The sequence below is a fragment of the Pseudophryne corroboree genome, chromosome 3 (genome assembly GCF_028390025.1).
Source record: "Pseudophryne corroboree isolate aPseCor3 chromosome 3, aPseCor3.hap2, whole genome shotgun sequence".
Taxonomy (NCBI): domain Eukaryota; kingdom Metazoa; phylum Chordata; class Amphibia; order Anura; family Myobatrachidae; genus Pseudophryne; species Pseudophryne corroboree.
Window position 1 is genome coordinate 482,092,977 of NC_086446.1, and position 12,317 is coordinate 482,105,293.

At 46.4% G+C, this 12,317-nt stretch overlaps 1 protein-coding gene across 1 annotated transcript in view; it reads left to right on the forward strand.

Annotated features, from left to right (window-relative positions):
- The window catches only part of GNA13 (G protein subunit alpha 13), a 154,527-nt gene that overhangs the window by 24,606 nt on the left and 117,604 nt on the right, over positions 1–12,317 (forward strand). The window contains exon 2 of the mRNA XM_063960846.1: positions 4,220–4,446. Coding sequence (XP_063816916.1) covers positions 4,220–4,446 — 227 coding nt within the window. The remainder of the gene's footprint in view (positions 1–4,219; positions 4,447–12,317) is intronic.

The following is a 12,317-nucleotide window of genomic DNA, read 5'->3' on the forward strand; positions in this document are numbered from 1 at the left end:
CTGGGTCCTGGTGACTACGGATGCCAGCCTACGTGGCTGGGGAGCAGTCACACAGGGAAGAAACTTCCAGGGCGTGTGGTCAAACCTGGAGAAGTCCCTTCACATAAATATACTGGAGCTAAGAGCGATCTACAATGCTCTAAGCCTGGCAAAACCGCTGCTTCAGGGTCAGCCGGTGTTGATCCAGTCGGACAACATCACGGCAGTCGCCCACGTAAACCAACAAGGCGGCACGAGAAGCAGAAGAGCAATGACAGAAGCTGCAAGGATTCTGCGCTGGGCGGAAAATCATGTCATAGCACTGTCAGCAGTGTTCATCCCGGGAGTGGACAACTGGGAAGCAGACTTCCTCAGCAGACACGACCTTCACCCGGGAGAGTGGGGACTTCATCCAGAAGTCTTCCACATGACTGTGAACCGTTGGGAAAAACCAAAGGTGGACATGATGGCGTCTCGCCTCAACAAAAAATTGGACAGATATTGCGCCAGGTCAAGAGACCCTCAGGCAATAGCTGTGGACGCTCTGGTAACACCGTGGGTGTACCAGTCAGTGTATGTGTTCCCTCCTCTGCCTCTCATACCAAAGGTACTGAGAATTATACGGAAAAGGGGAGTAAGAACAATACTAGTGGCTCCGGACTGGCCAAGAAGAACTTGGTATCCGGAACTTCAAGAGATGCTCACGGAGGATCCGTGGCCTCTACCTCTAAGAAGGGATCTGCTTCAGCAGGGACCTTGTATGTTCCAAGACTTACCGCGTCTGCGTTTGACGGCATGGCGGTTGAACGCCGGATTCTAAAAGAAAAGGGCATTCCAGAGGAAGTTATTCCTACCTTGATTAAGGCTAGAAAGGAAGTGACTGTACAACATTATCACCGCATTTGGCGAAAATATGTTGCGTGGTGTGAGGCCAAGAAGGCCCCAACGGAAGAATTTCAATTGGGTCGATTCTTACATTTCCTGCAAGCAGGATTGTCTATGGGCCTAAAATTGGGGTCCATTAAAGTTCAAAGTGCCTGAAGTACAAACTTTTGTCAAAGGTGTACTACATATACAACCCCCAATTGTGCCTCCAGTGGCACCGTGGGATTTGAACATAGTTTTGAATTTTCTCAAATCTCATTGGTTTGAGCCTCTAAAATCGGTAGATTTAAAATACCTTACATGGAAGGTAACCATGCTATTGGCCCTGGCTTCAGCCAGGAGAGTTTCAGAGTTGGCGGCTTTATCGTACAAAAGCCCATATCTGATTTTCCATACGGACAGGGCAGAACTGCGGACACGTCCTCATTTTCTCCCTAAGGTGGTTTCGGCTTTTCACTTGAACCATGGATAAGTATAGTGTGCTGCGCTTGTGAATTAAAGCTGCTCAGGTTAGTGTTTAACGTATGTGGAATTGATTTGGACCGAGCGCTTGTGTATGCTGTTGTGATGTACTGAATGAATAAATAAGAAATAAAATTTAAATAACAAACAGAAGTAAATAAAAATAAAAATAAAAATAAAAATAAAAACAAAAATAAAAACAAAATAAAAACAAGGGGAAGGGTGGGATGGAAGGTGGGGGGAAGTGCAATGTTTACAGCTCCTCTTGTGTATTTTTTGGAGCTTATGGACACTTTAGATGAAAAAAGGGCTCAGTCTGTTCGTTTGTAGCAGAAAAAACTTTCCCTGACTTACCCTACTATCCACTATGGATGTGGTTCTGGTGTTGCTCTGGCAGGGCAGGGGATGGCTTCTCCTGCCTGTGCTGTTCAAACCGGCTCCACTCTTTCTGGCCACACTATAGCCGCTGCGTCGTTCGCAAACCGGAAGTTCGGGTTTTTACTTCCGGTGTTCGGGCGCTTGCGGATTCGAAACGCGTTGGAGTACAAGAAGAAGCCTTAAACACAGGACACGGAGCCCGCCGCCGCAAGCGCCCGAACACCGGAAGTAAAAACCCGAACTTCCGGTTTGCGAACGACGCAGCGGCTATAGTGTGGCCAGAAAGAGTGGAGCCGGTTTGAACAGCACAGGCAGGAGAAGCCATCCCCTGCCCTGCCAGAGCAACACCAGAACCACATCCATAGTGGATAGTAGGGTAAGTCAGGGAAAGTTTTTTCTGCTACAAACGAACAGACTGAGCCCTTTTTTCATCTAAAGTGTCCATAAGCTCCAAAAAATACACAAGAGGAGCTGTAAACATTGCACTTCCCCCCACCTTCCATCCCACCCTTCCCCTTGTTTTTATTTTGTTTTTATTTTTGTTTTATTTTTATTTTTATTTTTATTTTTATTTTTATTTACTTCTGTTTGTTATTTAAATTTTATTTCTTATTTATTCATTCAGTACATCACAACAGCATACACAAGCGCTCGGTCCAAATCAATTTCACTTGAACCAGCCTATTGTGGTGCCTGCGGCTACTAGCGACTTGGAGGACTCCAAGTTACTGGACGTTGTCAGAGCATTAAAAATATATATTTCAAGGACAGCTGAAGTCAGAAAATCTGACTCATTGTTTATATTGTATGCACCCAACAAGATGGGTGCTCCTGCGTCTAAACAGACGATTGCACGTTGGATCTGTAGCACAATCCAACTTGCACATTCTGTGGCAGGCCTGCCACAGCCTAAATCTGTAAAGGCCCACTCCACAAGGAAAGTGGGCTCATCTTGGGCGGCTGCCCGAGGGGTCTCGGCATTACAACTCTGCCGAGCAGCTACGTGGTCAGGGGAGAACACGTTTGTAAAATTTTACAAATTTGATACTCTGGCTAAGGAGGACCTGGAGTTCTCTCATTCGGTGCTGCAGAGTCATCCGCACTCTCCCGCCCGTTTGGGAGCTTTGGTATAATCCCCATGGTCCTGACGGAGTCCCAGCATCCACTAGGACGTTAGAGAAAATAAGAATTTACTTACCGATAATTCGATTTCTCATAGTCCGTAGTGGATGCTGGGCGCCCATCCCAAGTGCGGATTGTCTGCAATGTTTGTACATAGTTATTGTTACAAAAATCGGGTTATTACTATTGTTGTGAGCCATCTTTTCAGAGGCTACTTCGTGTTTGTTATCATACTGTTATCTGGGTTTGATCACAAGTTGTACGGTGTGATTGGTGTGGCTGGTATGAGTCTTACCCGGGATTCAAGATCCTTCCTTATTGTGTACGCTCGTCCGGGCACAGTACCTAACTGAGGCTTGGAGGAGGGTCATAGGGGGAGGAGCCAGTACGCACCATGTGATCCTAAAAGCTTTATTTAGATGTGCCCTGTCTCCTGCGGAGCCCGCTATTCCCCATGGTCCTGACGGAGTCCCAGCATCCACTACGGACTATGAGAAATAGAATTATCGGTAAGTAAATTCTTATTTTTTTTCTTAATGTGCTGGTAACGCCTTGCAGTGCGGTGTTTAATCGCATAAAATGGCTAAACCCGACTTAAGTGCCGGGCATGACGTTAAAAGTGTAGTTTGGGCGCCCAAACGGGTCACTTTTCATGTATTTCTGCTCGCCTGCACGGGGGTGGCTGTAAGTAAAGATGCTGGCGCAAGGATCTGTTTGTGCCTGAACGGAGCAGCAATGTGATTGCTCCAGGCGCCCGGCACACACAGCCGCCGACGCAAACATTTTAATTCTACTCCTTAATATATTGAAGATTCTGTGATCTAGGAATCTGGTGAATGGCATTGGTCATATTCAGACTGATCCAGAGGCCTATGAGCAATATATCCCGCATGAGGCAGTTCGGTCAGTTGTACGTGCTGCAGAGAAGAAAGGCCAGAACAAAATACTGTTATCCAAAGGGTTAATGACAGAGCCGCCCCCGCTCTTTTTATCAGGTTTGAGTGTTTACAAGAGAGCAGCAACCAAATACCGACTACAAGCTGAGAATGTTTCCTGTCTTAAGTAAGATCTTAAAAATAGTATTTGGTGGAGCGAAAGGCATTGTGCTTGTTCCCTTGCTGCCCACTTATCTCTTTATAGTCCAGCTAGTGTCACTGCATCAGTATTAAGTACCCGGTGCTCAGTGCACAGGCTAGAGACTAGGGAGCAGGTGTGAGGATGATATTTCACAGACCACAAAAACGCTGATGAAAGTTATATAAAATCTGTATCATTCGCAAATATGCTCCCTATGTTTTATGTACATGAGCTCCATCATTTAGATGCACTCTTCTGTTGTACACAATACAGTATGCTATGATTAGCTTATTGGAACCTTTGTCTTATGTTTCAGGTATCAGGGTGCTTGTGGACGCCCGTGAAAAACTGCATATTCCCTGGGGAAGCTCCTCAAACCAGAAGCATGGTGAAGTAATGATGGCGTTTGACACCCGCTCGTCAATGGTTGCTCAAGGAATGGTGGAAACCCACGTCTTCCTCATGCACTTGGCATCAATAAAGGCGTTATGGGCAGACAGCGGCATTCAGCACGCATATGACCGGCGACGGGAATTTCAGCTGGTAAGGGCTTTTAACAGTCTTCCTAATTAATATTGTGTGTATGCACTTTCCTTCCAGCATGTGATCTGGGCTATATTCCACTCTGCCTAGGGAAGAGAGAGGAGGTAAGTACAGGGGAGCTCCCAGATGCTGGCCAGTGTATATACCATTCTAATTGGAAGGTAGTGTGTATCTGAATATACGTAGTAGGATATGCTCAGTATGCTTCCTCTGTATAATAGCTTTAAACACGTTCATTTAATTTTGTGCATCAATTGAATACACCTTGGAGTCAATTCAATTCGGCAACTTATGAATAGCGCCGGGAATTAGCTCCCGACGCTATTCAATTCAGCTCCAGTTAAGTCGGCGATGTCCCGTTCTCGCCGACTAAACAGGTTGAATTGTCGGGAGAACGGGCATTCTCCGACTTAACTCCCCGACGCGAGGCTGATTCCCGACAGAATCAGCCTCGCGCCGGCCGCGAGGCAGCACTTTTGTCGGGTTTCTTCTCTCATCCCCCAGGGATGAGAGAAGAATTCCCGACAATTGCGGGTAACTAGCAGCTGAATTGAATAGCGCCGGGAGCTTATTCCCGGCGCTTGTCATAAATTGCCGAATTTAATTGACCCCCTTGTGATATAAAGAAGGGATCGCATTATTCTTGGCCTGAACTTTGGTTTAGAGTATGGGAGTGCTGTTAGCTCAGACTGAAGAGGACGTACTCTGACTTTTGTGTGACTAAACCTACAGAACATTCTTTTAGAATGCTTTGTAAACCGTCTGTAACGAGTACTTTGTCAGATGTAACTTTACAAGATTTGTTTATATCCATAAAAGGATAATTATACTAAAAGAATAAATAAAAATCTTGTCATTTATATTTATTGCGCCCAACAATGTAGATTTTCCAATGCATCTAATTTACCTGTGAGTTTTAATTTACAAATTCCCTGCAGTGGCTGTGCTCTTGTTGGGGGGGGGGGAGGAGGATCACTGCTGTGTCTATAGGATAAACAGCCTATATTTCTGGACTGTAATCACTGTCCTCCAAGCTGGCAGCCAGTGTAGATTGTGCCCAACGGAACTATTCAGTTGTTTGTGTGAACAAGTTTTTCTGTTTTCCAGAGTTTGGGCGTAAATGGTCGATATGTCATTTGCTCTCTTTCATTACCAGATTTTCATTCCAACCAGCCAGATCTGGCAGACTATCTGCCAGATAATTGTACAGTGTATGCCCAGCTTTAAGCATTTAAATGCCACAGCTCCATCTAAATGCTCTTGCAAGTTTCCAGTGATGCCTGTTCAAGTGGTTAGAACAAGGGTGGGCAAATGTTTTTGCGTGCTGGATCCAATGGGTCTGATTTCAGGGAAATTTTTGATTTTTCTGAAAGTTAGTGCCATCCATAATGTTTTATGCCTTGGCTACCTGTGTTTCATCCAGCATTGGCTCAGAGGGACCTATAATGTGTGTGAGCATATTAACTGTTCATTTGCATAGTACTAACTTAGTGACCATGGGGCAGATTTATTAAACTGGAGAAGGCATAAGGAAGTGATAAACCAGTGATATGTGCAAGGTGATAAAGGCACCAGCCAATCAGCTCCTAACTGTTAATTTACATATTGGAGCAGATTGGCTGGTGCCTTTATCACCTTGCATATGTCACTGGTTTATCACTTCCTTATGCCTTCTCCAGGTTAATACATCTGCCCCCATATTTCTAGTGTTGCCCTTTTGTTTGAATAGTGCAAAAAAAAAAAGTATATCAAAGTTAATAATCTTATTGCAAAGCTATCCCTATCTTCAACAAAAGCCTTTACCATGCATAGAGGTATAGGGGTATGTGCAATTGCCGGCGAATCGCGGCAATTTTTCACCCGTTTTTTAATTCGACACAATTCGACCGTCGAATTCCGGCAGGTGGGTGCCGGAATTCTACATATTCAATAAAAAACGGCTTCGACAGTCCCGCTGTCGAAAAACGTCCGATTTGACGGATTTTGATTAGATTTAAAAAAATGTTAAAAAACGGTAAAAAACCCGAAAAAAAATTGCGTGGGGTCCCCCCTTCTAAGCATAACCAGCCTCTGGCTCTTCGAGCCGGTCCTGGTTCTAAAAATCCGGGGGAAAAACTGACAGGGGATCCCCTGTAATTTTAAAACCAGCACCGGGCTCTGCGCCTGGTGCTGGTGCAAAAAATACGGGGGACAAAAAGAGTAGGGGTCCCCCGTATTTTTTACACCAGCATCGGGCTCCACTAGCTGGGTAGATAATGCCACAGCCGGGGGTCACTTTTATACAGCGCCCTGCGGCCATGGCATTAAATACGCAACTAGTCACTTCTGGCCGGGGTACCCTGGAGGAGTGATGACCCCTTCAATCAAGGGGTCCCCCCCCCTCCAGCCACCCAAGGGCCAAGGGTAAAGTTTTTTTGCCAAGTACGTGGATTATAATAAAAGACCAGGACACTGGATCAGATGAGTATAATTTTATTCACAGGTACCCCGGATCGTCGGCGACATTGGAGACGTGGCAGTCGGCGGGTCAACATAGGTAAGTATGTATGTGTCGGCATGTATGAAATAAACTTTTACTTTCACGGTGTCTGTGTCCTGTTTTTATTTAGGTATTTTTTTCCAGTAGAACTACAGGTACCAGCGGGCCCGTTTTTCTCCCGCATGCTGGTACTTGTGGTTCTCCAAGTACCAGCTTGCGGGGGAGGCTTGCTGGGACTTGTAGTACTACTGGAAAAAACAATATTTCATTTTTCAAAAGGCTATCGGCCCCCCATCCGCAGCCCTTGGATGGGGGGGGACAGCCTCGGGCTTCACCCCTAGCCCTTGGGTGGCTGGAGGGGGGGACCCCTTGATTGAAGGGGTCCCCACTCCTCCAGGGTATTGTAACTACTTAAGACTTTAGTAGGGATTCAAGTCCCAAGCATAAAATCACTACATTTACTGGCAAGTAGCTGATTGAATATGCACATTAGATAAGACTGATATGGGCATTTGATTTATCACAGTGTGACATAAAAATTCAAATGTACTTGTCTGAGTAGATCTGATCTGTTTGAGGAAAATAAAGCCACCTCTTAAACGTATGAGCTATTTCCCTTCATACAATATCTCCCCAAATACTATTTGGTGTGCTGACAGCATAGACTGAGAGCACAAACTAATAAAGATATTAAAAATTATAAGGAAATTTAGTGAATCACTGTACAAGCCCTTACAGTGACAGACAGGCTCCCACTTATAGGAAAACCACTATACTTGATATTAGGTAATTTGGATACGCAAATCCAGTATATGGAAGAATATCATGAAGTGCTGACAGCTTAGACTGAGAGCGCAGAACATTAAGTGCTGACAGCTTAGACTGAGAGCACAGAGAGCAATTTCAAGTAAAAGTGGGGTTCATAAACATAGAACAATAAACACGCTGACAGCTGAGACTGAGAGCGGGGGAGCCATGTCTTTTGGGAATTATGGTATGAAGGCTTTACCAAACGATATGTTATAATATACACATGATTGTATATGAGCTATCCTCTAAGAAGGACAGACGGAACATATAGGTGGTATTACCAGTAATAATTTTGACATCCAACAGATCATTCACAAGAAAGGTCTTTAATATAAACCGACAAATAATGTAAAACTCAGGCAAGGTGTACATTGAATTAAATATTGTGATCACATTCTGACAGCACCACAAAATTTCTTGTATAAAAAGGTCAGAGAACCTGGAATATATTCAATACACATATAGATTTAAGACATTGCACAGCACAGTGGAACCAGAGAGTGTGGGTTTTTAACACTATATGTTGCACTTTGTCTCACATTTGTCTTTTTCATTTTATTATTTCTCTAACGTCCTAGTGGATGCTGGGGACTCCGTCAGGACCATGGGGAATAGCGGCTCCGCAGGAGACAGGGCACATCTAAAGAAAGCTTTTAGGATCACATGGTGTGTACTGGCTCCTCCCCCTATGACCCTCCTCCAAGCCTCAGTTAGGTTTTTGTGCCCGTCCGAGCAGGGTGCAATCTAGGTGGCTCTCCTAAAGAGCTGCTTAGAAAAAGTTTTTTTTAGGTTTTAAATCTCAGTGAGTCCTGCTGGCAACAGGCTCACTGCATCGAGGGACTTAGGGGAGAGATTTTCAACTCACCTGCGTGCAGGATGGATTGGAGTCTTAGGCTACTGGACATAGCTTCAGAGGGAGTCGGAACACAGGTCATCCTGGGGTTCGTCCCGGAGCCGCGCCGCCGACCCCGCTTACAGATGCTGAAGATCGGAGGTCCGGAAACAGGCGGCAGAAGACTCTTCAGTCTTCATGAAGGTAGCGCACAGCACGGCAGCTGTGCGCCATTGTTGCTACACACTTCTCACTGACCAGTCACGGAGGGTGCAGGGCGCTGCTGGGGGCGCCCTGGGCAGCAATATTAAATACCTTTAGTGGCAAAGAATACATCACATATAGCCATTAAGGCTATATGTATGTATTTAACCCAGGCCAGATTTCTCAAAACCCGGGAGAAAAGCCCGCCGAAAAGGGGGCGGAGCTTATTCTCCTCAGCACTCAGCGCCATTTTCCTGCTCAGCTCCGCTGTGAGGAAGGCTCCCAGGACTCTCCCCTGCACTGCACTACAGAAACAGGGTAACAAAGAGAAGGGGGGCATAAATTGGCGATATTTATATATTAAAAGCGCTTATAACAAAAACACCTTTTAGGGTTGTTTATATACATTTATAGCGCTTTTGGTGTGTGCTGGCAAACTCTCCCTCTGTCTCCCCAAAGGGCTAAGGGGGTCCTGTCTTCGATTAGAGCATTCCCTGTGTGGCTGCTGTGTGTCGGTACGTGTGTGTCGACATGTATGAGGACGATGTTGGTGTGGAGGCAGAGCAATTGCCGGTAATGGTGATGTCACCCCCTAGGGAGTCGACACCGGAATGGATGGCTTTAGTTATGGAATTACGTGATAATGTTAGTACATTACAAAAGTCAGACGAAATGAGACGGCCGGAAAACCAGTCAGTACCGGCTCAGGCATCTCAGACACCGTCAGGGGCTGTAAAACGTCCCTTACCTCAGTCAGTCGACACGGGTACCGACACAGATGAATCTAGTGTCGACGGTGAAGAAACAAACGTATTTTCCAACAGGGCCACACGTTATATGATCACGGCAATGAAGGAGGCTTTGCAGATCTCTGATACTGCTGGTACCTCAAAAAGGGGTATTATGTGGGGGGTGAAAAAACTACCTGTAGCTTTTCCAGAATCAGAGGAATTGAATGACGTGTGTGATGAAGCGTGGGTTAACCCAGATAGAAAACTGCTAATTTCTAAGAAGTTATTGGCATTATACCCTTTCCCACCAGAGGTTAGGACGCGCTGGGAAACACCCCCTAGGGTGGATAAGGCGCTCACACGTTTATCAAAGCAAGTGGCGTTGCCGTCTCCTGATACGGCCGCCCTCAAGGATCCAGCGGATAGGAGGCTGGAAACTACCCTGAAAAGTATATACACTCATACTGGTGTTATACTGCGACCGGCAATAGCCTCAGCCTGGATGTGCAGTGCTGGGGTAGTGTGGTTGGATTCCCTGACTGAAAATATTGATACCCTGGATAGGGACAGTATTTTATTGACTCTAGAGCAATTAAAGGATGCGTTTCTTTATATGCGAGATGCTCAGAGGGATATTTGTACTCTAGCATCAAGAATAAGTGCGATGTCCATATCTGCCAGAAGAAGTTTATGGACGCGACAGTGGTCAGGTGATGCGGATTCCAAAAGGCATATGGAAGTATTGCCATATAAAGGAGAGGAATTATTTGGGGTCGGTCTATCGGATCTGGTGGCCACGGCAACTGCCGGCAAATCCACTTTTTTACCTCAGACCCCCTCCCAACAGAAAAAGACACAGTCTTTTCAGCCGCAGTCCTTTCGCTCCTATAAAAACAAGCGAGCAAAAGGACAGTCTTATCTGCCGCGAGGCAGAGGAAAGGGTAAGAGAGGGCAGCAAGCAGCCCCTGCCCAGGACCAGAAGCCCGCCCTGGGTTCTACAAAGCCATCAGCATGACGCTGGGGCTTAACAAGCGGACTCAGGAGCGGTGGGGGGTCGACTCAAGATTTTCAGCAATCAGTGGGCTCGCTCACAGGTGGACCCGTGGATCCTGCAGATAGTGTCTCAGGGTTACATGTTGGAGTTCGAAAGGTCTCCCCCTCGCCGGTTCCTAAAGTCTGCTTTACCAACGTCTCCCTCAGAAAGGACGACGGTATTGGAAGCCATTCACAAGCTGTATTCTCAGCAGGTGATAGTCAAGGTACCCCTCCTACAACAGGGAAAGGGATATTATTCCACACTATTTGTGGTACCGAAGCCGGACGGTTCGGTAAGACCTATTCTAAATCTGAAATCCTTGAACCTGTACATACAGAAATTCAAGTTCAAGATGGAGTCACTCAGAGCAGTGATAGCGAATCTGGAAGAAGGGGACTTCATGGTGTCCCTGGACATAAAAGATGCTTATCTGCATGTCCCAATTTACCCCTCACACCAAGGGTATCTCAGGTTCGTGATACAAGACTGTCATTATCAGTTTCAAACGCTGCCGTTTGGTTTGTCCACGGCCCCTCGGGTCTTTACCAAGGTTATGACCGAAATGATGGTTCTTCTACGAAGAAAAGGCGTATTAATTATCCCTTACTTGGACGATCTCCTGATAAGGGCAAAGTCCAGAGAACAGCTGGAAGTCGGTGTAGCACTAACCCAAGTAGTGCTTCAGCAACACGGGTGGATTCTGAATCTTCCAAAATCTCAATTGACCCCGACAACACGTCTGCTGTTCCTGGGAATGATTCTGGACACGGTTCAGAAAAAGGTGTTTCTCCCGGAGGAGAAAGCAAGGGAGTTATCCGAACTGGTCAGGAACCTCCTAAAACCAGGAACTGTGTCAGTACATCAATGCACAAGAGTCCTGGGAAAGATGGTGGCTTCTTACGAAGCAATTCCATTCGGCAGATTCCATGCACGAACATTTCAGTGGGATCTGCTGGACAAATGGTCCGGATCGCATCTGCACATGCATCAGCGGATAACACTGTCACCAAGAACAAGGTTGTCTCTCCTGTGGTGGTTGCAGAGTGCCCATCTGTTAGAGGGCCGCAGGTTCGGCATACAGGACTGGGTCCTGGTGACTACGGATGCCAGCCTACGGGGCTGGGGAGCAGTCACACAGGGAAGAAACTTCCAGGGTGTATGGTCAGACCTGGAGACGTCTCTTCACATAAATATACTGGAGCTAAGAGCGATATACAATGCTCTAAGCTTGGCAAAACCGCTGCTTCAGGGTCAGCCGGTGTTGATCCAGTCGGACAACATCACGGCAGTCGCCCACGTAAACAGACAAGGCGGCACGAGAAGCAGAAGAGCAATGACAGAAGCTGCAAGGATTCTTCGCTGGGCGGAAAATCATGTCATAGCACTGTCAGCAGTGTTCATACCGGGAGTGGACAACTGGGAAGCAGACTTCCTCAGCAGACACGACCTTCACCCGGGAGAGTGGGGACTTCATCCGGAAGTTTTCCACATGATTGTGAACCGTTGGGAAAAACCAAAGGTGGATATGATGGCGTCTCGCCTCAACAAAAAACTGGACAGATATTGCGCCAGGTCAAGAGACCCTCAGGCAATAGCTGTGGACGCTCTGGTAACACCATGGGTGTACCAGTCAGTGTATGTGTTTCCTCCTCTGCCTCTCATACCAAAGGTACTGAGAATTATTCGGAAAAGGGGAGTAAGAACAATACTAGTGGCTCCGGATTGGCCAAGAAGAACTTGGTATCCGGAACTTCAAGAGATGCTCACGGAGGATCCGTG